The sequence below is a fragment of the Emydura macquarii genome, unplaced genomic scaffold (genome assembly GCF_026122565.2).
Source record: "Emydura macquarii macquarii isolate MOO-44397 ecotype Brisbane River unplaced genomic scaffold, CSIRO-AGI_Emac_v2 contig_1146, whole genome shotgun sequence".
Taxonomy (NCBI): domain Eukaryota; kingdom Metazoa; phylum Chordata; order Testudines; family Chelidae; genus Emydura; species Emydura macquarii.
The window spans coordinates 9,247,705-9,274,703 of record NW_027131283.1 but is presented as its reverse complement, the minus strand read 5'-3'; the positions used below and the strand labels follow the sequence as shown (position 1 = coordinate 9,274,703).

Below are 26,999 nucleotides of genomic sequence, written 5' to 3'. Positions count from 1 at the left end.
CTAGCCTCTGACTGCCAGAAGCTGAGAGTGGACGAAAGGGAATGGATCATTAGATGATTGCCTGTTCTGTTCATTCCCTATAGCACGGTGTTGGCCACTGTCGAAAGACAGGATACTGAGCTAGATGGATCATTGATCTGACTCAGTATGGCCGTTCCTATGTTCTTACTTTCTTAATGTTTTCACAACATGCCACTCTGTTTAGATTAGTTTAAACTTAGCAGAATAGTATGAAATTTTCATAGGAAAATAGGCCCAGATGACTCTGAAGAAAAAGGTAGGATCTATCCTTCTGTTACTATTTTTATTATTGTTAAAAATGCTTTCTATAACACACTTGTGACTTTGTTGACTTGGCATGCAGATGTCCCGCAGAGCATATTTCAATGGGGAGAGCTACATTTCATCCAGCCAAAAAATGTCACTCTTTGATGATTTTGAAGGTGGCTTCAACTTCCGGACTTTGCAGCCCAACGGGCTGCTATTCTATTATGCTGAAGGAGTGAGTGTACTTTTTTTTTTTTGGTACTGGCAATAAAGAGAATTTCATGATTATGTCCTGCTTCATTTCTTAAAAACAAAAAGCAATTCACAATTTAGAAATACCTGTTGGTGGACTAATTTTTATATTCTACAGCCTGTGGACCAAATCCTACAATGTTTAGTGCTTATTTGAGCAAAAATCCTAACAGTGGGATTTTTGCCTAACTAAAGACTACAGGATTTGACCCTACGCAGATAACTGAAATACATACATTTATCCTCAACACAATTATGTACAATACAAATGCAAGTTGTGTCTCCGTCTGAGTTTGGGCTGCATTTAGCACAATAGGGCTGCAATCCTGATTTCAGCATCTAGGTGGTCCCACAATATAAATAATAATAATGGTAATATTCCCTTCCTGGGGAAAAACGCATGGAAGGGAAGATGGAGCAGAGAACTCCTTGAGTTTAAATTGGTGGAGCTACAGATTGACCCACCCTCAGGTGACATAAATCAGCCAGCCGGTTTAGAGTCTCCTATCCCAGCCCTCATCATAGGATGAACTTCGGGGGGGAGGGAGGGGGGAAGGTGTGCTGGAATGGCCCCTTGCAGCCATGAGCAGCCAGGCTGCTCTAACTGCTCCCCTCTCAGTGTACAATGGAAGAAAGCAGGGGCTTAAACTTACTCACAGGTTGGTAAGTGAGCAGATGTAGGTCTAAGAGAGACTCTCTTACAATCAACCAGACTAACTAACACCTTCTTACACCTCACCTGTGATTTTGACCCAAAGGATTAAGCCCCTAATCTTGTGAGTTGCCAAGTGCCCTCATCTCCAATAGGAGTTCAGATACTTCATTTCTCCCAAGATCACACTGCATGATCCTTAAAACCAAATAGTGCAGGTGCCTGTTTCAGTGGAATAAATACATTATTCCTGCTATTTGGGGCTGCCGTCCCAAATGCCTGACTCCCATAGTAAGTTATATCTCGAGACAGTTATGAATTAAGAATTAAGTTTATATCTGCAGTCTGATTGGGGGAAAAGGAACATAAATATGCTGAACTGACCAGAGTGAAGAGCCTGAAGTATCAGATATTCTATAGTTTCATAAAAGATAAACCCAGAATCACAAATTGAATGTAAACAAAATTGCTGAATGATGGAGCCTATGCCATAGATAAGGGGGAAATAATCAGATACCAGAGCTCAGAGCCTTGTGGTTTAAAGGGTGGCATTAATATAAAAAGAAATGATCTCACTTTCTGCGCTTCTCATACTTAAAACCCAGGGGAAATGGTAATAATACATATATCTTACAAGCAAAAAGGAAAATAAATATTACAGGCAAACTCACGAGATTTTAAAAATGTATTGTATTATACCTGCTCCTGAAGCAAGTTTTTCTTGGCGTTTCAGCCAGATATGTTCTCCATCTCTGTGAATGATGGTGCTGTGGTTTTAAATGCTACAGGAACTGAAGTTCGGTCAACAGAGAGACGCTACAATGATGGCAAAACCCATTTTATCATTACCTCTGTCTCACAAGAAAGGTAAAGCTGTTCAACATCTTGTATTCCACCACATCTAATATATGATATGTAGCTCTTCTGTGTACATAATGTCTTTTGATGTTGCTTTTGCAAAGTAGAGAGGGCAAAGTCCCCACTTTAGGAGCGTTTCTCACAGAATGCCCTATTACAAGGGATCAAATTTTTAGTTAAAAAACACAAGCCCAAAATCCATATGGCTGAATCATGGCCTAGAGATTGAAGGGCTTTTTAAATACAATTTTGAAAAAAATATTGTAGATTTTTTATTGACTTTTTTGTACTCACCTGTAAAAGTACTTTAAAAAATGAAAAGCTGAAAACTCGTGATTAATTCTTCAGTAATTAATTGATTTGCTTAGTTAAAACAAAACAAAAACTTAAATTAACCAAGGTATTTTTACTTCAAAAAGTCATTCTATAGATATATGGGGAAAAACATGCATATTCTCTGCATTGACAAAATATGTTAGGTTCATGATGGCAGCAATGAGTAAGTCTACAATCCACTTTTTTATAAATATTGTCTGAAGCTTTTATTTCATCATTGTACTTTCAGTCAAAAATATCTTTTGTAATTTGAAAGCCAGATTATCCAAAAGTCTCCTTCCTGGTCTTCATTTATGCATATGTGAGTGGGAATCATTTCACATGTACTTTGTGTGCTCTTACCTGCACAGTTGTCATGCATAAATGGAGGTTTGCATGTGTGACCTCTCTATTTTATAATGGCATTTAAGAAAAATTGTTCTCAAAATTGCATGTGCCCACAGGTCACATTTTGAAACTTTAGCCCTGACTTAGTCATCATGAGTGCTGACATACTACAATGAGCATTTTAACCTTAGGATTTGTCACACCATATCAGAAACTGGGTCTATTTGATCCAGTATTCTTCTTTTGATATTGACCAATATCTACGATTGGCAGAATTTTATTTTTTTTAATTTGTTTTATAATTTTAACATAATATCAATGTTTATTTTTAAGCACTTTTTAATTTTTATCAATTTAAATGTTCACAGTTGTGGCAAATTATGGAGAGTCATACATGGCAGGCTCCGACAACAATTATTTCATTATAGCAGACATTGAGATTCAAACATTGAGACATTGAGATTCAAACCACTAGCCGGTTTTATAAAACGGCTAAAGCGGTTTTATAATCGCTAAAACACAAATTGTCAACATCACCTGTCAAAATATACAAAGTAAAAAGCCTTAAGCCAAACTCTAAGAAGTTCTCAAACAGCATTTTTCTTACTTTGCCTATCTGTAAATTTCAGTTATTATAGATGGAAACCTTTTTAGTCGGTTTATCTGTGTACGGTGAAATAGATGATTATTGACATTTACCAATAAATATCTAATCCTTCCAAGCCTGAATCTGATGCTTCAGATATAGGCAGTCTGGCATTAGAGGGGTGAAATCCTTCCTGACTTCTGCTGCAATTAGTTTACCTGCTGCAGAATGAGATTTGATTAAGCAAATATAAGCAATATAATATCATCTCAAACACCAACATGATATGATGAGTGTATGATATCTCACTTTCCCGCGCAGTGGTTCCATCCTTTCACTAGTGATTAGTTTATTTAGTCTTAGCCATAGTGTACTGTGGCTTTCTGAATATCAGGAGTATCTCAAGGATCTCACTGGAGCTTTAGGCAATTGGACTCTCAGCTACCTCACTGGTTAATTCCACTGCTGCTTATTGCATAGCTGGAAAGAAATAGGCTGTCTTCTGATATTGCCATTTAAGGAATCATGCACTGAGTTCAGCATTATGGGAACATTGGCATGTATAATACGCTGTATAATTACTCTAAACTCTTTCAAAATCAATTTGTGAAAAGGAAGATTTTTCTTTGCAGATATGAGCTGATAGTAGATGACAAAACACATAGCAAAAAGAATCCAGCTAAAGACAAAACAGAGCAAAAACATGGAAGTACCAAGAAGTTCTACTTTGGCGGCTCTCCCATCAGTACTCAATATGCCAATTTCACTGGGTGTATAAGCAATGCCTACTTCATCAGGTAGGTAACATCCACAATAGTACACATCAAACAATCTGTGTCTGACAGCATAGAAAATAAGTACTGAAGAGAACTGATTATTTTCACAATGAAATATTTTACCTTATTTTTTGGGTTTAGCTAATGTGTACAAACGTCTTTTTCTTTTATTTAGTATGAAATGCCTCAGAACTGCCCTTCTAGGGTAAGAAACTTGAAGTAGAAATATCTATTGATGTAAATCAACTTTAGTACCATACCTGCTAATTTCTTTGGCGCAATATATAATTTGCAGCATAATTTAAATTTATGTAATTTGTAGCTCTGCCTTTGCAATAAAAGGATATGGCAGTGTCTCACAAAGCCTCAGAGCTGGTCTTGTTAAAACGGTTAGGCTGTGCTGATCTAAATGGTTTAGATTTTTTTTCTGAAAAGTTAAATTACTGTAGGTTAGTTGAAAGACTAAAATCCTCTGTTGATGAATAGCACAGATACAACACAGGCAGAAGCTGTGCAAGCTTCATACATTGTCCCTCCATTGTGCTAGCCTAGAAAGACCATCTGTGTGGGTGAGAGGATTGTTCATCCTCTCTTCTGAGACTGCCAAGAAGACTACCAACACCTGGGAGAATGTTTTGTGGTGTGAGCGCCCACCCACTAATAACTAGGAACCTAAATATATTCAGATTTTTTCCCCAAAAAATCAGATTATCAAGACAGTGATATATCCTGGGAAATTGGATTGGTGTGTGTATCAGTTACAACAAGATTGTCTCATGCCCCACACAAGCCACCCAGCACAGGTCATAGTGCAAGGAGGAGAGCAGAACAGTACAGCTACTCCTCCTTCTGCACTGGTAGAAAAAGGTAGAACTTTAGCTCCATTCCCATGCATCCAGCACACCCAGGGAACATGCAGAACAGAATACAGGCCTTTGCAGATTGCTTCTCCAATTGAGCAAGATGGGTCTGCTTCTGGTCAGCACAGCTATGCACTGCCCCTTACTCAGGGCAAAATGTTATATATACAGTGAGCCCACCTTTCTTCCCATGATTTGAAGTCACAGAGTGCTCTAAAATTACACTTGTAATAGGAGGATATCTGAGGTTGTCATGGTGATAAGAAATGGAAAAAATTAACTATATATTTTACACTAATTTAATTTGGATATTTTAATTACGTTTCAATTCTACTATTTTTTAAAAACTATTTGTGCTACACCTCAATCAGCTATTATTAATATTATCCCTTCTTTGAAACACAGGTTGGATCGAGAGGTTGAAGTGGAAGATTTTCAGCGGTACCCAGAAAAGGTCCAAACTTCTCTTTATGGATGCCCTGTTGACTCCCCTCCAGTTGCCCTTCTCCATAAGAAAGGAAAGAACTCTTCAAAAGCCAAAGGAAGCCGTAACAAAAAGGTTAGCATCAAATGACTTGTGACTATTCTGAAATCAATTTACAGTTTGCCGAAGTCCACACATACTGCCTCATGATCCTAGGCTAGCCAGACTGTTGTGGTTCCAAGACAGATCCGAAAAATAACTGAGGATGGGACTTGGCCCCTTTGAATATTCCATAATTCCAAACAGATGATCTCATTTTGCAGATTACAAGATTAATCAGTTAAAGACTTTTTCATTACAGTTTCACCCATTCTTTAAAGGAGACTTATAATGCTCTACCAACTACTGATATGTTTACCTGATAATGGAAATTACTTCTTTATGGCTCGCCCAAAGGCTTTTCTGCGGAAAGGAGACATAAAAAGATGTAGTAAAAGTCAGGGAGCATCATAGTATTATAGCAGTTATCGATGGAAAAGAACATATCAAATGCAACCCTCTGCAAGTTCCTCCAACAGGAACTTACCAGATACTAAATTGATACTACACTTGATCTTTTAGCCAAAGATCAAGAATGGTGTTAGTTGTAGAATTTGCTAGGGCTTTTTTTGTTTGTTTGATTTTATAACAAAGAGAAGAGGATTATCCACCGTAAATCTTTTAAATCTGAACAATTACAGGGCTGCATTTGTCTCAGCTTCAGGAAACAGTCATACCATTCTTTCCTACTTAGCAGAATTGAAAACAAAATCTCTGAGGTCTCCTAAAAATATGACAGAAAGGTTCTCCTTGTGTTTCCTCTTTAGTCTGAAGGCAGTGAGCTAATTTTTGCTCTCAGCTACATCCACTGAGTACAGTCAACTTGCATCAGTATAAATGAATGTGAACCTTAGTCCAGTATTCTGAAATTGAGGTCCCACTATGTTCATGTTGTACTGCAGCAGAACTCATGTCCTTAAAAGGGGTGAAGGACCCCCACAATGGGCTCAGACAGGTAAATTCATATGAATTGAATTGCCATATGTTGGCTAAGCAGTTAGAAATTCTGTGTATCTTTCTGCATTAGTGGTGGTCATGGAGCTGAAAATTAAATACAATAGAATTATTTGGGGACAGATATATTGATTACATTTGGAACAACTCTAGGCATTTTTATAAACAATACAAAATATTACCTGCCAGTTGTAAACAGTATTGTCACTACTTATCATATGCACACCCACTCTCAACACTTGTTTAATGGCTTTCTTTGTATGAAGGTGGGCAGAGATAAAGAAATAAACTCAAAGGCAACTGGCCTCAAAAACTTAGATCAAGAAATGAGTGTGCAAAGAGACCCTCATTGCCACTTGTCCAAGAATCCCAAAGCAACTGAACATGCAAATCAGTTTGGAGGAACAGCAAACAGTCGGCAAGAGTTTGACCACATACCAAAGGATTTCAGTGACAGGTAAAGCGTTGCATAGTAACCCAAGAAATAAAAACAATTTATTTCTCAGAGAAAAGTGCAGTGGAAACAAAAAAAAAAAAACCTGACTTGGAACTAACAAGATGTACTTGTAGCCATTACCTTGATTATTATGCTTTATCCCATTCAAGCAGGAAGGGCATATCGAGTGGGGTGCTGCAGGGATCAGTTCTGGGTCCAGTTCTGTTCAATATCTTCATCAATGATTTAGATAATGGCAAAGAGAGTACACATAAAGTTTGTGGTTATACCAAGCTGGGAGGGGTTGCAAGTGCTTTGGTGGATGGGATTAAAATTCAAAATGATCTGGACAAACTGGAGAAGTAATGGTCTGAAGTAAACAGGATGAAATTCAATAAGGACAAAGGCAGAGTACTCCACTTAGGACGGGACAATCAGCTGCACACATACAAAATGGGAAATGACTGCCTAGGAAGAAGTCCTGCAGAAAGGGATTTATGGGTCATAGTGGACCACAAGCTAATTATTAGTCAACACTGTAACAATGTTGCAGAAAAAAGCAAATATCATTCTGGGATCTATTAGCAAGGGTGTTGTAAGCAAGACATGAGAATTAATTCTTCAGCTCTACTCCGCACTGATTAGGCCTCAGCTAGAGTTTTGTATCCAGTTCTGGATGCAACATTTCAGGAAAGTTGTGAACAAATTGGAGAGAGTCCAGAGAAGAGCAACAAAAATTATTAAAGGTCTAGAAAATGTGACCTATGAGGGAAGATTGAAAAAATTGGGTTTGTTTAGTCTGGAGAAGAGAAGACTAAGAGAGGACATGATAATAAGTACATAAAAGGTTGTTACAAGAAGGAGAGAGAAAAATTGTTCTCCTTAACCTCTGAGGATAGGACAAGAAGCCAGGGCTTAAATTGCAGCAAGGGCGGTTTAGGTTGGAAAAACTTCCTAACTGTCAGGGTAGTTAAGCACTGAAACAAATTGCCTAAGGAGGCTGTGGAATCTCCATCACTGGAGATTTTTAAGAGAAGGTTAGACAAACACCTGTCAGGGATGGTCTATATAATACTTAGTCCTGCCATAAATGCAGGGGATTGGACTAGATGACCTCTCGAAATCCCTTTCAGTCCTACGATTCTATGAGTCATCTGTTTTGTGTCTTGAGAAATTATGCCTTCCTATCTGTTGGCATGGCTCCTAATGCAATGTGGATGCTAGTGCAATAATGCTGCTAATAATAATAATAATAATGTATTAAACCTCTGAGTGAGCAAGCTGCATTCCTCCCATGTCACAATGCAAAAAGATTTGGGCCAAAGCCTACAGTCCTGACTTAATCATTACTCAGAAAAATGCCAATTTACTTCTATAGGAGCCAAGCCTGAGTAAGAAATGCAGGATTTGACTCAATATTAATAATTCACTTCATCCAAAATCATATTACCAAGCACAAGCTATATCACACTCTCTCTCTGCACACATAAGCAATAATGTCATCAGGGAGAACTGCATGGCCTGAAATGAACATATTTATATAACAATCCTTTCCCCAGCCACTAAAGTACAGTCACCTCTGAGGTGAAACATGGCAGTTGTCTAGGAACACTGCACAGTGGATTAGGACATGAAGCAAAGGATACCATGTCCTATTCAAACAGTAGTGGAATTGTAGGTAATTTTCTACATATAGTTCAGTTTGCATAGCAATGATATTTAATATGCTCATACTCTCACAGAAAATGCCATGTGATAGTCTATGATCACAAATTATCAGGATCTTAGTTTAATGTTTTATACAAAAACCATCAGATTCAACTGCACAGTGGCCCCCACCAACATACTGGGGCAGTGTCTCAGAGGGAAGAACGCCATTTACTGAATCACAATGAAACCTTGAATTTGTTTCACTTCAATACAATGATTTACAAACAACTATTGCAACTTTGATGTTGAAGTTCAAAATGTAGTACATGTGAGACAGACAGCAACAAAAGAAAATCCAAATTTTATTCATCACTAAAGCTGCATTTATTTATTTATTTATTACTTTATTTATTAAAATTAACATGGAAGTCATAGGTTTCATGATTTTTAATGCTGATTAAAAAATACCCATGACTTTGACAGTTTAAAATATTTCCTTGTGGGCAGGTGTAAACAAATATGACAGAAAATCCTGAGAGCTGCCAAACTAAACCCTGGACTAAATGAGAAGTACAAGAGAGCAGGAACTCAGCAACACCATTGCTATAACACAAAGGACTAGACCAGTGAACACTCAGGCCTCCACTGTACTAACTCTTCCAACATTGCTAATATGAATTCAATCTCCACTGACGTTAGCCGTATTGGGAGCCCTAGTGTAGATGACATTTTAAGCACTGTGGCAAATAGTTTTAACACTGCTTTAATCTTACGGGCATGTGTGGCAGGGCATCGTCCACACCAGCCTCTTTCCAAACACACAATTTGCAGACTTTCTTCTGATAAAACACACTATGCATGGTGACTTTGGTCAGTTTATATCTGCTCTGTTATTAAAATGACATTTCTATTTGACAGATCACAGTTCTCCATTAGTCTAAAAACTCACTCATCCCATGGAATGATCTTCTATGTCTCTGATCAAGAGGAAAACAACTTCATCACCCTTTTTGTTGCCCATGGCCGGCTGATTTTTATGTTTAATGTTGGTCATCAGAAACTAAGGATTAAAAGCCAAGAGAAGTACAATGATGGGCTTTGGCACAATGTAAGTTGAAGAACGTGATTGATATGATGCTGATGCATGCTTCAGGAAACCATAGTAAAGAACCTGCTGATTTGACAATTCATTTCCATGGGGATGTCAGTCTTTGTCCATAACTACATACACTTGCCTATATGCTGAGAAATTTCTGCTAACATTTTAAAATCCACCATGTAGATCTGAGCATTTTGCCAAGTCATTAACTAGGGGTTAAGGAGTTTAGTCAGTGAATCAGCTACAGCATACAGCTGTTTCCCACACATACAGCCAAGTGGAAGAGGCAGAGGTGAGATGAACAATGAGACCAAGAAAAAGCCAAGCAAGGTTTGGAAAGGCTTAGAGCTGGAAGAGAAGGCTGTGTGATCTGAAGTAGTAATTGAGACAAAGGAGCAGGGAGGGTGGTGAAGGCACCTTAAATGTGAACTATGTATGTAATATAAGATATATATGTATGTGTACATTTCTTCTTTGCATTGTTGTAGCAATACTGATCCTGGAATATTAGAGAGACAAGGGGTGGGTGAAGTCCAAAGAAAGATATTACCTTACCCACCTTGTATCTATAAATATCTTGGCCGTATACAGTATTCTGCTTTGTTTAACAAAATGGTAAGATAAAAGTTTCATTACCAGCCTTTTATATGTGGGAGGAGAGGGTTGTCCAACACAGAAGGTTAACAGTTTAAAAACTGTATGCAGCAGGTAGGTAAATTTTGAGTCAGGCAATCTTCTCTAATACCCTGCTGTTATCTAATGTGCTCGTCTTCTTCTGTTATACAATGATGTTTCCTCAACAGTTTATTATTAACAGGGTATTATCATCTGTTATCATCAACAGTTAAAATTGTCACTGAATATATTTTCTCCCTTTCAAGGTGATATTTGTTCGGGAAAAAAATACTGGTCGTTTGATAATTGATGGTCTCCGAGTATTGGAAGAAAGTTCTCCTTCTGTTGATGATACCTGGCAAGTCAGTGGACCACTTTACATAGGGGGTGTGGCTCCTGGAAAAGCTGTAAAAAATATCCAGGTAAAAAGGACATATATTAGATATGAAATTGCTAATGTACATTTTGGCCCCGATCCTCAGGTGTGGCTGAAGAGCACGCAGCACATATCAGGGGCGGGGTGAAAGCCAGGTTTAAGCCACCACTGTATTCCTGGATCCTGGGTTGGTGATGTACCAGGTTGGACCCATAGCAAAACCTAAAACAGTCAGGTGATCATTATGGCAGTCAAGGATCACTGAGGACCACAGAAGTAGCAGTCACACCCATTTCCTCTGGCCATGCCCACTATGCAGGCTGAAAGGAGGGGAAGGCATAGGAATCATTCTGCCAGCTCTGCATCACTGGAAGATCCCTCTACCGTGGGATGATTCTTACATGGCTATTTAAACTGGCTTTAGTGCTGCTTTGAACCTGTAGATTGGCTCAAAGATGCTTCTCTACAGACAAGGATTAGGATTTATTTGTTTTCCTTCTAAACAAGTCACATTGCAAAGCAGCACTACGTATTTGATAGTAGAATTACACCAGGGATGTGCTGCTAAAATTTTAACAAGGGGCTTCCACAAAAATTATTCCCATTCACCTGTGGAAAACTCTATGTACAATACGAAGACTTTCAGCAAAAAGGAGTAAGGGACTAGGGAAACTGTGTTTAACCATTTATTAAAATCTGCTTCCTCAAAAACAAATAAAGGGAACAGACAGAACAATCTAGCAAAAAAAGCTTACCCAAAATGCATTTCAGATTTGGCTCCTGAAAAACATACTGAATATCAGATTGATAATACAGTTCAATATTCAATTCGAGTGAGTTAAAGTGGTGATGGAGGGCAAATATATATTTTAGGTGGGCCAGCCATATCTTCCCTTGGGAAATTTTGGAAAACAAGAATCTTGGTGACAAGTAATCTCTAGCTAGAATGATTTCCTGGATTCCAGAAACTGCTTGACATTCACAGACATGGGGACATCCCCCCCAGCCTTTCCAGTGGCAAAAGAACAAAGTGTGCTGTGATACCCTGAGAACTCCTTTCATTATGTCACTGATTATAACCAGATTATCTATCTGTTCTATCTAATGTAATATAATCTCTATAGTCCCCATCATCATTGTATCTGAAAGCCTCCCTTTATATTCTAAAAATAGAGATAACAATAACACACCCTCCATGACTTTCTTCCTTCTCAGATGATAATAAAATAGCTTGGCTTTGCGGATTTTTGTATTTGTTTCTTTTAGTAATTTGGGTAGGAAGATGGATGGTAGGTGGTGGGTGAATAGGTGGGTGTAGACCTTAGTAAGGGAAAGCTAAAACAAAGACATGCATTTTGTTGACTGTTAGTCACAGCAATAAAGAATAAAAAGGTCTGCAATATAAATGTCAATTGTGAACATTTTAAGCAGGCAGTGATTTTTACTTGAGTTGTCTCAGATACCTCAGAGCTTTGCATAGGTACATGTAGGCCAAGATTCTGCCCTGCACATTGGAGACACACTGAAGAGCGTTGAAGAGCAAAAACTTGACAAAGCAAAACCTGAAGAAACCAGGATTCCTCTTGGGGAATCCTTGGGTGCACGTGCCAAGATAATAGCTCTGCCATCCATGGAGAGTGTAGCCCTGTCCTCACCCGAAGGGGAGAAGGTGTGGCTGGATCCCTGCTGCTATTCTCCAGCTATTCTTTGTTTTCCAAGGCTCAGAGAAGGCCATGAGAAGCAGAGCATAAGTTAGCACTTAGCTGAGGTTGGTCTGACTGACGCCAGGGGATGGGCAGGACCTAGAATAAGAGGAGCACAAAGGTAGTTTAAAGTCCCTTCCTCTATCTCCACCCTTCCTTTTCCCCTTTCAAGTGCCGAAATGTTACGACAGAGAATTAGGGGCCTAGAAGTCATAGACAACCCCTGCTGGAGCTCTGAATCAAAGAGGGAAAGATGAAAGGGGCATTTTAACTAATAATCACTCACTTTGTTTCCTCAGATTAGCTCAGTCTACAGTTTCAATGGTTGCCTCAGCAATTTACAGCTCAACGGAAGACCAATCACTTCTGCTTCTCAGACATTCAGTGTGACTCCCTGCTTTGAAGGCCCATCAGAAGCAGGAACATACTTTTCATCCGAAGGAGGATATGTGATCCTTGGTAATATGCAACTGAACAAATGTATCCAATAATAAGTCTGGAGTGTTTACTGTACTTCACAGTGACACATGTGGATGAGAGGGTTGGATATTTCTCTCACTGTCTACTTGCAAAAATTTTTTAATTACATCATTGCTGTGCAGGGAATCATGAGACATCAGTTCAACAACACAATATAACCTTTACTTGATATTGGTGTGCAGAATGTCAGTACATTTTACAAGTTAACTAGAGTCAAATTTCTTTTCACTATGGGGAAGTGTAAATTCTTAAAGACTCATTGGAGTCAATGGAGCTAAGACAATTCACACCAGCTGAGGATCTGCTACTGAATTTTTAAGTAACAAAATAATACTTAAAGGGCATATGAAAAGATTTCCGTATGTCATGACGTGGGTTAGCAGTATTTAAACTTAAACTTAAAATATTTTAAGTTATTTAAGCCTATGGAACAGTATTCTGGGAAGTGTATTATGGACAAATTTTGGCTAATAGGCACTGGCCCAAGCAGAGGATGAAGCTGGGTCACACCACCTCAAGAGAATAGCAGGAGGGATTACTCACTGTTTCTGATCTGCTCCATGGGCAGCTGCAGAGTTGGAGGAGGGGGTTAGTGCTGTTGAATCCTACAGTCGCTATTCAGGCAAAACTCCCACTGCCTGAGTTAGAACTGCAGAATATCACTCCAAGCAAATTTAACACTTGGAGGCTGTATGAGTAGAGAATAATGCCTGGGGGGCGGGGAATGCCTATAAATTTTCTACTTTCCCTTTTGCTGTCTAAAAGTATCTTCAAGACTAAAACATTTGTAGCAATTTTAAAACTAGAAGTTAGCATTAGAATTGTATGCTGTAATCTCATAGATGTCCAGTTTCATAATTAATAGGGGTACAAAAATAATATTGTGTGACTGCTGCTCACTTTTCTCCCCTCAGATGAATCCTTCAGTTTAGGCCTGAAATTTGAAGTTGTTTTTGAAATACGCCCCAGAAGCAGTTCGGGAATCCTAATGCATGGTCACAGTGTGAATGGAGAGTACCTGAATATGCACATGAAACAAGGACAGGTATAAGGAATTCACATTTTCTTAACTGTTATGATTAGTTCCCTCTACAGTATACTTGGATTCAGTGCTACATGCAGTTTTTGTCTAACAAATTCACTATTACTTGAATCTTCTTTGTCTCCTAAATATATTACCCCATTAAACAAGCAGAGGTTAAGCACAACCCAGATACTTCTATTAATGGACATAATTATTTATCAGCCAATATCAAATCGCTTTATTGGCAACAACAATTCATATTTAATGTACAGATAGATGAAAGGGAAGAAAAACACCGACACTTTGGTGCTGCTCTTTCATCTACACATTAAAAATATATAATAGTTACAAGGAAGGTGATTTGATTTCATTTTCTTGGTGGATTAATAAATTTTTATTTACTGCATGTTAAAAGAGATGTAATCAGCTTGCTTTAGTAGATATGTGAGAGGGAGCTCCCACCTGAGTTTTGGAAAATTATAAATTGAAAACAATGGGCTTGAGATTAAGTCTCTAAACAGTTGATTTTTGTTTGTTGTTTGTATTACAGTAAAACCTGGAGACCCCAACCAAAACTGGCATTCCATGGTACTAAATGCTATATGTACACATAATAAGACAGACTCTGACAGACAAAGGTTTGGAGAAAGAATCATTTCTCCTAATTTTCAGATAGGAAACTGAGGTATGAAGGATAGTTAGAGCAGTAACAAGTTTTGACCTTTCTAAAATAACAGGGGACATTACCTCTGAGACTTTTGCAGCTGCATATGGTGTCACTGTCATGGCACTGTTAACATATGGATCTATATATGACTGGTCCAGTGTGATATTTACTATGTATATAATATATATGAGAATCACAGGTGAGGTAGGCTAGGGAAAGGTAGAGATGAGTATAGCCCCCTGATTCTCACCAAAATAAACATGCCTATTACCCCCTTAGCAAATGGCTGTATACGTCCAATGTGATTTTTTTTTCTAGTTTCTTTAAGCACATAACCAATGATCATTTTTTGTGAAAATTGTTTTCTGCTTCCTTTATTGATAGATACTTCTAGAGGAAATTAACAAGAATGACCAGCCCTTTTAATTTACATTTAAACAGTCAACATCTTAGTGCACCAGCATCAGCTCACCTGACCACTTTATTAGGCTAATAGCCCCTTTCCCCAAACATTTGTATTTGATTTTGCTCATGATTCCCATAAACATTGTTCAAGGCCATGGATAGGCAAAAAAAAGATGAGGTTTATTGCAGTTTCATACATTGGTACCCTACAGAGAAAAATAAAAACGTTCACTAAGTATCACTGGCATTTCCTCTAAAGTGAAAGTTGAGTGATTTTGTTGAATCATTTTCAGTAGCCAATCTGTGAATATTAATTGCAAAACTGCAAGTGGAGGTGTAATTTCCAGCTCAGACAGCCATCCATGTGCTAGCTTTGATTGAGCTAGTGCACTACCAATAGCCGTGTAACCAAGGCTGCTCACACTAGCTGCCCAAGTACAGTCCCATCCAGGATCCTAGATATGTACTCGGGAAGCTAGCCTGAGCCGCTGCCTATGCCACCGTGGCTATACTGTTATTTTTAGTGTTCTAGCTTGATCAATGCTAGCACACACATATACCAAGCTGGAAATATACCTCCACTTGCAGCACAGGCATACCCTAAGGGCCAGTTTCCAGACCTTTGCACAGCCCAACTAAATGCACTGCATGCACAGGAGTTCTGAGACCTCAAAAGGATGCTTGCACTCTGCCACAGGACAGCTGCTCCACAACAGCTATTTTCATGGGGAAAGATGGTCTTGTGATTAAGGCACTGGACTCAGGAGAATTGGGTTCAGTTCCTAGCACTGTCACAAATGTCCCTTGTGATCTCAGACAATTCACTTAAGCTCGCTGTGCCCTGATTCCCCATCTATACAATGGAGAGAACAATACTTCTTTTCTCCTACCCTTTGTCTGTCTTGTCTATTTAGATTGAAGGCTCTTCAGGGCAGGAACTATTGCTTACTAAGTGTTTGTACAGTACTAAGCACTAATGTAATACAAAATAATCAGGAAGGCAGCAGTTCTGAAAATCAGAGTGAAATTGGTTGAGCTAATTTCTTTAACCAAGGGTAAAAAACAAAAACAAATAAACTTTCCCTATGTTCAGATAGAAATGTTGCAAAAACTGCTGAAATTAGAAGCTTGAAACATGGTTCATTTTAAAGATTTCTTTGAGACTTAGTGTAAAGGAAATTAGTTCGAACACTTTTAAAGTTATAAATGTTTGAAATGGGAACCTGGCATTAGTGCAACAACAAGGTGAACAGGGTTAATGGTGGGGGCTAAAGAAAAGATTTTACAATGTGAATTACATTGGTTTCCCCCCAGGTTATAGTGAAACTGAATAATGGAATCAGAGACTTTTCAACCTCAGTTACACCAAAACAGAGTCTCTGTGATGGCATGTGGCACAGAATTGCAGGTGAGTAAATCTCTGATCTTACCATTGTAAAAGGTGGTGGAGCCTAATCCTCTCTCCATGACTGTCCATTCTCATGGGTCAGAACAGATGGAGTAGGGATAATGTCTTCAACTCCTCAACATCATTTGGGATGAAGAGTCCCCAAAGCAAGTTTGTATGGAAGAAGCAGTCCAAGCACAGGGACTGTGAAGAGCCCGGGGTCTGCACTGCATAAGCCAAGGGAGGCTTACACAAGGGCCATAGACAATCTAGCCAATACTGTAGAGCAGATCAAATAGACATCTTCGTATGCCATACAAAACAAAAATGATATATTTTATAACGAGGGCTCTTTTTGACAAGATTTTGCTTTGCATTCCAGTTATTAGAGACGCTAATGTGGTGCAGCTGGATGTGGACTCTGAGGTAAACCACGTAGTTGGACCACTAAATCCAAAAGCAGTTGACCACAGGGAGCCTGTGTTTGTTGGAGGTGTGCCAGGTAAGACTTGTCGGTGTTGTTATCACTTTGTTCCCAAATGCCAACACAGTTTAAAACAGAAACATCGAAGTGTAATTTTCTTCTAGATAGTGAAAATCATAATTCCTCTGTGTTCCCTGTTTTCCTCATGTAATCCCAAAGTTTTGAAGAACTGACCTAATGTCCAGGTAAAATTTGATGTCTCAAGGAGCGGTGGTTGAAAATGTTCAGGAGAAAGAGTTTTCCATCAGAAAATGCTGATTTCATGGAATCTAAACATTCTAGGCAACTGAGGAGATAGTTGGGGAGCCAGCTGGGCAGCTGGCTGGCTGGGCCCATAAAAATTTGTTTGCATTTCCGATGTTTTTATTCCAATTCAGAATTAAAAATGTTTTTGGAAAATGTGGAATTTTCCATGGGACAGAATTTCCAGTTCCCACATAACTTTAATCTCCAGGTTTTGCTGTTGCTAGGCTGCTTCCAATTCCTCCAAGCAACTACTCTCTTAAATGTAGAATATACAACACGAAAATTCTTATTCTGACTGTCGATTTCTAATGCACAGATGTCTGTTAATGTGACTTTATGACTCAGACCATCTGTGTGGTGTGGGCCAAGATTATTATATTTATTTCCATTATTCAGTATTCTGAGTTATTCTGTTGAGTATTCATATGCAAACTATAATCAACAAGATGTCATTTGACTTTTAAATCACTTTCCGTAGAATCTGCATTTCTCATTGGAAACATTTCTATATGCCATGAATGTCAATCAAGAATAGCATTAACAATACAATATATTATTATATTCCTTATCTTGGAGTAGTAGTTTAAGAGTGTGATGCTCTCATTCATCCCACACTAGGAGGGAGGAGGGTGGGAATGAGTCTGAAGGGAACCACAGCTTTGTGCACAAGCCTGCTCACTCTTTAATTCTAAATTGGAATTTTCTTAGAACTTCTTAGCAATCACCACAAAAACTACCCTGATGTGTCATATAATGTGGTAATCGTGCATACTGTTCTGGCCTGTGATAACAGAACTTTATAACGGTACATTAGTTATAGAATGCTAAAGAGATGTTATATATCAACTCAGTGATATTATTATCACCTTGGAACAGAAGTATCCAGTATTGAACTTCACTATAACAAACAAGGCATAACACTAATACCATGTTAATATAGTAAACATATAACACATGAATCCTTATGTGTCTGTTTTGTTTGGTTATATTAGTTATATCACAAGAAATCACAAATTTAGGCTCTGATCCACTAAGGGACTTAGACACCCAATGCCCAAAATTAAGTGCCTAAACCCCAGTTCTAGACACCACTGCAATCCATAAAAACCCTGCTCAGCTGCCATCTAACCCTACATTGTTGCTTTAAAAGTCCCCCCAGGTGTCTGTTTCTCCCTTTGGGCATGTGCATTGCTGCTTCAGGCACGTGCCTGGGTGCCTGTCTGATGCACAGTGCAATCCTCAAACTAAGGGAAGATAGGTGTTCCGCCGACTAGCTCACCTGCAGGGCCCAATCCAGTAGGCATCCTTAGAGGCCATCGCATGCACCATAAAATGGCAACGAGGAGGAGGCCTCCATTATAACCTTTAGCCTAGTGGTTAAGATACTTACCTGGGATTTGGGAGACCCCACTTCAGTTCCCCTTTCTGCCTAAGGAGAAGGGATGGGAATAGAGATTTCCCACTTCTCAGCTGAGTGCCCTGGCCATGGGACTATGAGATATTCCGAGCTGGGTCTGTCTCCATCTGTCTTGTTGAAGCCATTCCAGTTTAGTTAAGTAATTAAATATTAATTGAGCCAGAGCCAGAGTGAGAATCGCTCTAAAGTCCAGTGGCTAGGGGACTCATCGGAGAGGTGACATATCCCTATTCAAATACATTCTCTTCAGGGGTGAGGGGAGAATTGAATTCAGTCCTTCCATACCCCAGGTGAGTACCTGAACCACTGGGCTAAAGGTTATAAGAGAAACTACTGCTGTTTCTTTCCCCACAATCATTTTGTGTGGAATTAGTCAGCCTGACTCCTGAAATGGGTTCCCCTTTCATGGATCACTATGCAGAGATAGGTGCCTCCCTCCAGCCCAGACTTAGGCACCTATCTCTGCAAGATGGATGAACCTTAGCATGCACCCCTCTTGTCAGCATCTCCCATTGGCTAGCTTAGGTGGCTCCTGCCTAGCATGCTGGCTATTGTAGATCGCATTCTTAGGTACCTGTCTCTCCCCATTTATTACGTAGGGAGCCTAAGCACATAACTAAGCGTTGTGGATTCCAGTGATTTTCAAGGTGCCTGAAAGTTAGGTGTTGCAACACTGAGCATTGCAACACCTAAGTCCCTTTGTGGATCCAGGTCTTAGAGCCTGATATTCCTTATACATCCAAAACTCCCATTTAACTAAAGGGAGTTTTGGGTGTGCAAAAATACAAAATTGGGCCTTTACTTTGGCTATCTGGGATCAGGAATTGGATCATAAATAAAGATGATATGACAGAAACCCTCAGACCTACTCTATAGCCTTTTGGAACTTGGCAATGGTCAATCCATTTTAAAAGACTTCAGAATATAGGTCAGAGCTGTACTTTGTAGCAAATTGTAAAAAGAAATGCAGTTTCTTGTCACATACAGAACAGAGAACTGATGCCAGATTGACTTTCATACATGCCAGCTGTTCAGTGGCACAAAAGCAACTTTCTCATATTTTGCCAATTCAAAAAGGGCAGTGCTCCATTGTATTGTATTTTGAGTAGCAGTAGTTATTATTTCTATTGTGGTAGTGCGTAAGGACCTCGGTCATGAACTAGGACCCTATTTTGATAGGTACTATCCATACAACCCTGCCCCAGAGTGGTCACAATCCAAGATTTACACAACATGCAATAGGTGGATAAAAAAGTAAACAAAAAGGGAAGGCAGGGGAAAAGTCAAAGCAATGTGAGAAATAGATACATTTTCATAAATAGATGGCCCCAGTGGTGTCAGTACATTAAATACATTTCAGTTTTTTAGCAACATGATTAGCTCTCAAGAATCATTTTTCTTGCAGTTGCTAGAGATGGTCAGAAAATTTCCATCAAAACAGATTTTGATTAAAAATGAGGGGAATATTTTTCACTTTCTCTCCAGCTATAATAATCATACTACTAAATCAGAGTTTCACAAACCATGATTTATTGATAGCCCCATGAAAAATCATGCTGTGGAATTAGGTTTATTCCAGTTTTCTTGTTGTATTGACTACACCCAAGACACCACATAGGGTGGCCTAATGAATAGAACGCTGCACTGGAACTCAGGAGGCCTGGTGTCTAGTCACAGCTCTGCCAGTGGCCATTTGAGCAAGTTTCCTCACCTCTCTAGGCCTTAGTTTCCCCAACTATAAAATGGGGCTAATGATGCTCTATCCTTCTTGATAATCCACTTTGAGAGATACTGATTGAAAGAGCTATACAAAAGGTAGGTATTAATACTGTTTTACTGATTTTTATGTCTTTTTTAAAAACCTATCAGCACAATAAGAATATTTGACATTGCCTGGGTGTCCTGAGAGCTGGATTTGGTCCTTTGAAATTTTTGCTAAAACTGGAACTGGTCCTATTGAAAACTTGGTTTTTGGTTAAAAAAAAAAAAATTCAGAAAATATTTAGATTTTTTTTTTTAAATAAAATATCCTGGTCTATGTTTCAGGAAACAGAAAATGGGTCAATTTCAAATCTGTGACACAGAAATAACTTCAAAATATTTTGAAACCCATTTCCGCAGCTTTCAGCCAGCTTTAAAATTGTTGTAAATGGTATTTCTGTCGTCATTGGCTCTAATTTTCCTTTTCTCTTTGGTTCTTCCAGAGTCTCTTCTAACGTCCAGTCTGACCACTCGCAACTCCTTCACTGGCTGTATTCGTAACTTTGTTATTGATGAAAAGCCAGTGAGTTTTAGTAAAGCAGCTCTGGTCAGAGGTGCTGTGAGCATCAACACATGTCCATCAGTCTGATCCTGCACAGCAGCAACACTGCAAAGTTCTTTACAGCACTGAAGGAAAAAACCAAGCAAAGGAAACTATTTCTATTCCATTACCAATGCTGGAAAAAAATGAAAATATATCATCCGGGGTCTTTATATGATAAAGCAATTATGCTTAGGATCACTCACTTGGAATTTGTGTGTGTGCAAACAAAAAGCATGAAGAATAAACAAAGAGGTGTTATTTCCGCATTGCTCTTACTAAACCACAAGAACAAGTTTTACAATTCTTACAGTATCTTTGTAGCAAGCTGTACCACGCTGTCACATGAAAATGCTGATGGATTACAGAATAAAGAAAAATGATTTAAAATATGTTGCTTTCCAGAGAGACCTTTTTCATTCCATACCATACAAATGCCCTACATCACCATCTTTGGTTTAACTTGAAACGAATTGCTAATATTCATAAAAGAATAAAGCTAGATAATAGACTCAATGTGCAAACAATAGTGTGCAAAGATTCTTTTACATCAAGCTCATGTATACTTTGCTCAGCTAAAATGGGAGTATACTGATTATAGAATTTTTGGAAATAATAAAACTATTAGAACCCATTTCTTTTCACTTCCAGGTGAATTTGTGGAAACATTTTGTAGTGATTTTCTTATTTGACAGCATGTAATAGTTTGAATCCTAGCATAAGGTGAAGCAGGACTTTCTATTTTAAATATATATATGGTTGTTACATAAACTAGACAATATTAGGACAAACTTCCTCACACAGAAAGAAGAATGTGCATGCACACGTGTGAAAGGGCTGACTGAAATTTTCAAAATTTAAAGTTTTTGATTAAATTTTTCATCTAAATTTTAATATATCCAGTATACACATATAAATACACAAAGATCCTGGATCTGATTACAGCAGTATAACAAGTTATTTCACTGACTTCAGCAGATAACTCCTGATTTACATTGTGTAAACCATAGGAGAATCAGTCCCTCAGTATCTGGAGAAACACCATCACACAAGTGTAATGATCACCCCTTTGTGAGATCACTGCAGTGTGTGGTATGCCAGCCTTTTCTCTGCTACAGTACATGGTAGCACACCCAGTGGGCAACTACTCAGAGGCAAGAAGGAAAAGCACTGCAATTGCTAGGCCTAATTTAATCTAGCACCTCATGCATCTCAATAAATACTAGGCCAATTGCCTTCAAGTGACACATTCCACTCAGGTCCCCTAGAAAGCCTGCCTCCCTGATGCTCCCAATCCTATCAACCATTCTTCCAATTATCATAAACCTTCCCCATGCTGCCAATCTCTAGCCCTCCAATATAGGACGGAAAAGAACAGTAGATTCACTGTTTAATAGATTCCTCGTAGGTGTTACTGAAATGCCTTTTCAGGTTGTCTGCTGTCCCCAGGCAGGTACAGCCAAGAATAAAATACGCTCACATCTCCAAGGCATTTATTAAATATTGGTAAAAGTCAGGTGTTACATGTTCACTACTGTGTATTTTATATGTATGCAGATATCCAAAATGTTCTTCCAGCTGATTTCTGTTCCAAAGGTGTGTCTGAGCTCTGGGAATAAACAAATATTGTCCTGGGTGTGCAGGGTTGCTCCTCTTTCAGTGCACTTTGTAGATAAGAATGATAAATGCTTTCCCAGCTTAGTCAGATCTTTGCATACTGTATAACATACATCTTACAAGTTAAAAAAAATACAGTGACATTAATGCTACCTGCAATTCATTCATGAATTAAAAAAAAACACATAAATTAGAATTCACAAAAATGGTAATACTCAATTTACTCCACCTTAATTTATCGGAAGCTAATCGCACTGAGGGGAGCTGAGTCTACTTCTATTGAAGTAGATAGTGCCAGGAACTCCCCTCCCCCACCCCCCAATCTCTTTCCACAAGGCTCCAGTCTCAGACTTCCCACCCCAGCAGGGGTACAGAGTTTACCCTCCCCAGAGATCTGGGAGAGTCTAGGGCCACCTGCATGAAAGGCCTTGTGCCTCCACACTAACATTGATGCACAGCAGCTCCTCTGGCTTCCTGGCCATGTCTGCCCAAAGGAAGGGGCCTGCAAAGAAAAAATACTGTAGCGCCAGACTGTATTGTCTATTCCAGGGAATCTTTGCATGGCTGGGGTGGAGGAGAAACATGTTCCCCCTGGCCTTCCCACTTTCTGCGCCCATCCCCATTATGGACCCTAGACCTTTCCACGAACCATTTAATCTGGGTCAAAGGATGCCTGTACCCGATGTCAAGCCAGGTCCACACCCTTCTGCATTAACATTCCAAGATACTGATGTTTGTCTCAGAAAAGGAGTTTCCTTCTTGGTCATTCACAGTGTGAAAGGTTGCAGTTACAGATTGGAAAATCCTTCATCCAAAACAATTCCAGTGTTATTATGTGGTCTTTATTCTAGTTCAGCTACATGAGAGATGGGAGAGAAACAACAATGTCTTTGGGGAGACTATACTTTTCTCTGCCACCATCAAGACTTACATACTGCACAGGCTGCTCCAGAATAAGGTATAAGCCAGGGCATCATTTCAGAAAAATTCAAGGTGGGAGTTGTATCAGCATATAGAACATTATATGTGATTACAGTATATCCTGCAAAATATGAGAGGGAGGGTGTCATGTACTTCTGTACCAGATATGGTCCGGTCACAGAGCTTGCTTATACACACCAGATGCGTTCATCACAAGATCCTGTAATGCTCTGCCAGGTATGGGTCAGGTTAGCTTAAACATGGTATTTTACACAAAGTGCAATTTAGTGGCTGAACAGTATAATATAGTTCAGCATTCCATTACATCTCCCCCTTTAAGCTCTATATTCCCACCATTTACAATATTTATATTATCACGCTGTCACTGAAGTTCAGTCTGTGAAGTGTCTCTGAATCATACTGGTTTTCTAATTACCCGACCCAAACGCATAACAACTTGGTCATCTGGCTGTTCATTAGTTGCAATGACTGGCTTTAGTTGGTTTGGCATCTTTGAGTTGTCTTCTTCGTGTTCTTCATACACCATCTGTAGAGTTTGTTCTGCTGACTGTTCCTTCTAAGGAAAAAAACTGTAGATGTCAATGGTTTCTGTTGGACTCTCCACTGTTGGGCTCAATCACATATGATCTGGGCACTGAATTCTTTTTCTTTATGACAGCTGAAGATGTCCATCCTTTTTCTCCATCCAGTTTGACACAAATACGGTCACCAGTTTCTAGACCTAGCAGTTCTCTAGGTGTCATCTCTTGTAAAAGTGTTCATAGGCTCTTGTTGCCATTTTGGCTACTCTCTTCATGTCTGCCCACTTTGAAGACAGATTCTTTTCCAAAGTTGGAACTGTAGTTCTGAACTGTCATCTCATCAAGAGTTGTGCTGGACTATATCCAGTAGCTGGTATGGGTGTTGCTCTATAACTCAGAAGAGTGAGGAATGGATCTTCCTGCAGTAGGATTTCTTGCTGTCTGTACAGCTTTCTCAGCCTTTCCAATTACTTGTGAGTAATGTGGACAGTCAGTAATATGATCAAAACCATATTTTGTTTGGAATGACTTAAATTCTGCTTAGTGAATTGTTGTGCATTGTCCATCATTAGTTGTTCTGGAATACCAAATTCAGCAAAACTGCTATTCAGTTTCTTGAAAATACTGTGACATGTTATATCTTCCAAGGACATTATTTCTGTATACCTGGAAAAATAGTCCACAATGACCAGGCAACAATATCTTCTGAATTTGCATAAATCTTCAGCTAGTCTCTTCCAAAGTTTGTCTGATAGAGGTGTTGTTATTAAAGGTTCTTTGTGCTTTGATGTTCGTTCTGCAATGTTCGTATGCAGATACTTTATTCTTTATGTCCTGGCTGATGCCCGGCCGTCATACTGACTGGTGAGCTCATTCATGGCATTTAGTTAATCCTTGATATCCTTCATGAATAAGGTTTAGGATTTCTCCTCTCATATTGTTTGGAATTACAATGCAATTGCCTTTAATCATGAGTCCATTTGACCCAGTTAATTGTCCATATACCACAAAATAGTCTCATGCCACTTCCTTTAGATACTTGGGCCAGCTGCTCCTAATGTAATGTAGAACTTCCTGAGGTTGTGTGTCTGTTGAGGTCTCTTTTTGTAGCTAATGTAATCTCTTTTTCCGACACTGGTCTGTATCTGTCCACAGCATCCACATACATCTTTACATAATCTTCAAGCTTATGGGTAGCTAAGAGCGATGCTGGGCTCAGGTGACAGAATATATGTTACTACCAGATTTTTCCCAGGAACATATTTAACAATTGGGTTACATTGCATTAACCTTAGCAAAAAACGTTGACATCTCAGCAGTACCTGATCCAGGTGTTTTCCGTTGATGAGGGTTACAAGTGGCTTTTGGTTTCCATATGGAAAGATGGGTTCATATCCCACTTCTAAAACCATGTCATGTACTTCTATATCGGATATGGACTGGTCACAGAGCTTGCTTAGATGTGTTCATCATAAGATCCTTTAATGCTCTGCCAGGTATGCCTCAAGTTAGTTTAAATGAAGTATTTTTACATTCAGTGCCACCTAGTGGCTGAATGTATAATGCAGTTTAACATGCCATTACAGAGGGGACAAAAGTGGAAGAAATAATGGAGCACATAGACCTATGAGAAATCGAGAGGTTGGGGCAACTGCCCCCCTTGCCCCATAGCAAATGATGTGCTGGGTTCAAGGACATAGCAACCCTACTAAACAAGTAGTCCTGGCCTTAATATTTCTCACTTCGGGCCTCTGAACAATCCTAGACAAGTAGTAATGCAAACTCAGCAGTCTTGGCCAGCTTCTCTATAAATTGTGAAAAGTTTCAGTGGGATAGCTGTGTTAGTCTGTATACAGCAAAAACAACGAGAGTCCTGTAGCACTTTAAAAACTAACAAATATAATTTCTGCAGGCATAGGCTTTCGTGGGCTGCAACCCATTTGGTCAGATGCAAGAAATAGAAATCAGATAGGGGGTATATATATATATATATATGTATATATACATCCAAGGGTAAGCAACAACAATGGGGAGGGTAGATGTTAGCAAAGTCCATTCAGTTAGAGTAGATGAGACCTATTCACAACCACTGATTAGAAGGTGAAAATGTGTGAACAGGGACAATTACTTCTTGTAATGAGATAACATAACCCAGTCGGAGAGCACTTCAGTCTCCCAGGACACTCTGTAGCTGACTTGAAAGTTGCCATACTTCTACAAAAAAACTTAAAAAACAGACTTCAGTGAGAAACTGCAGAGCTGGAACTCATACTCAAACTTGACACAATCAAACTGGGTCTGAATATGGAGTTGGAATGGTTATCTCATTACAAGAAGTAATTGGCACTGTTCACACATTCTCACCTTCTAATCAATGGTTGTGAATAGGCCTCATCTACTCTAACTGAATGGACTTTGCTAACACCTACCCTCCCCATTGTTGTTCCTTATCCTTGGATCTATATATATATACCCCCTATCTGATTTATATTTCTTGCACCTGACCAAGTGGGTTGCAGCCCACAAAAGCTTATGCCTGCAGAAATTAAATTTGTTAGTCTTTAAAGTGCTACAGGACTCTATAAATTCTGCGAACTTTGAAGAAGTTCTTGGAAGTGTTTTTCTGGGACTGTAACACCCCTGCACAGCATACTTGAGGCACCATATGTCCTCATCTGTGATTGACATCTCTCTGTCCAAGGAACACTGAAGACACTGAGCAGTCTTCCTTCCTCCTGAGAGGTCAAGGGAATGGACAACATCCTGAAAAAGATAAGGAAAGATAAAGAAGTAAAAGATGTGAGGCAAAGCTAATTGCAGCCTTACTCTGAATTCCAAGATATCTCCCTACAGCAGTATGTGGTCTAAGTAGTTTAAAATGACAGCCATAAGAAAGTTGCTTGTGCCTGTGTTGTGAAAGTGTTGTGCATGTCTTTGAATTACAAACTGAATTCTACTTTTGTATTCTAATGTATCTCTATGCTTTAAAAGTGTGCTCACTATAAAAAAAATGAAGCTAGTATAAAGTGATCTGTCAACTCATTTATATCTCAGCATTATATCTCACTCCTAGAATCCAAAAAAATTTGTTCAGAAGGCTGGGTATAATATACTATTACACCATCAGCAGTTTAACAGGCATTGAAAAAATACAGAGGATGGAAAATAGAATTAGACTGCTATTTATATGGTTAAACACTGACTTTATATAGTCCATGGCTTGTCCAAAATAGAGAG

General features: G+C 39.0%; 1 protein-coding gene across 2 annotated transcripts in view; it reads left to right on the top strand.

Annotated features, from left to right (window-relative positions):
* The window catches only part of LAMA4 (laminin subunit alpha 4), a 128,976-nt gene extending 107,902 nt beyond the window's left edge, over positions 1-21,074 (top strand). For both annotated transcript variants that reach the window (XM_067546617.1, XM_067546618.1), the window contains exons 27-38: positions 365-502; positions 1,905-2,038; positions 3,911-4,075; positions 5,320-5,473; positions 6,658-6,848; positions 9,396-9,585; positions 10,458-10,613; positions 12,570-12,729; positions 13,665-13,795; positions 16,161-16,254; positions 16,616-16,735; positions 20,585-21,074. In XM_067546617.1, coding sequence (XP_067402718.1) covers positions 365-502; positions 1,905-2,038; positions 3,911-4,075; positions 5,320-5,473; positions 6,658-6,848; positions 9,396-9,585; positions 10,458-10,613; positions 12,570-12,729; positions 13,665-13,795; positions 16,161-16,254; positions 16,616-16,735; positions 20,585-20,730 — 1,779 coding nt within the window. In that variant the 3' untranslated portion in view covers positions 20,731-21,074. The remainder of the gene's footprint in view (positions 1-364; positions 503-1,904; positions 2,039-3,910; positions 4,076-5,319; positions 5,474-6,657; positions 6,849-9,395; positions 9,586-10,457; positions 10,614-12,569; positions 12,730-13,664; positions 13,796-16,160; positions 16,255-16,615; positions 16,736-20,584) is intronic.
* The last annotated feature ends 5,925 nt before the right edge of the window (positions 21,075-26,999 follow it).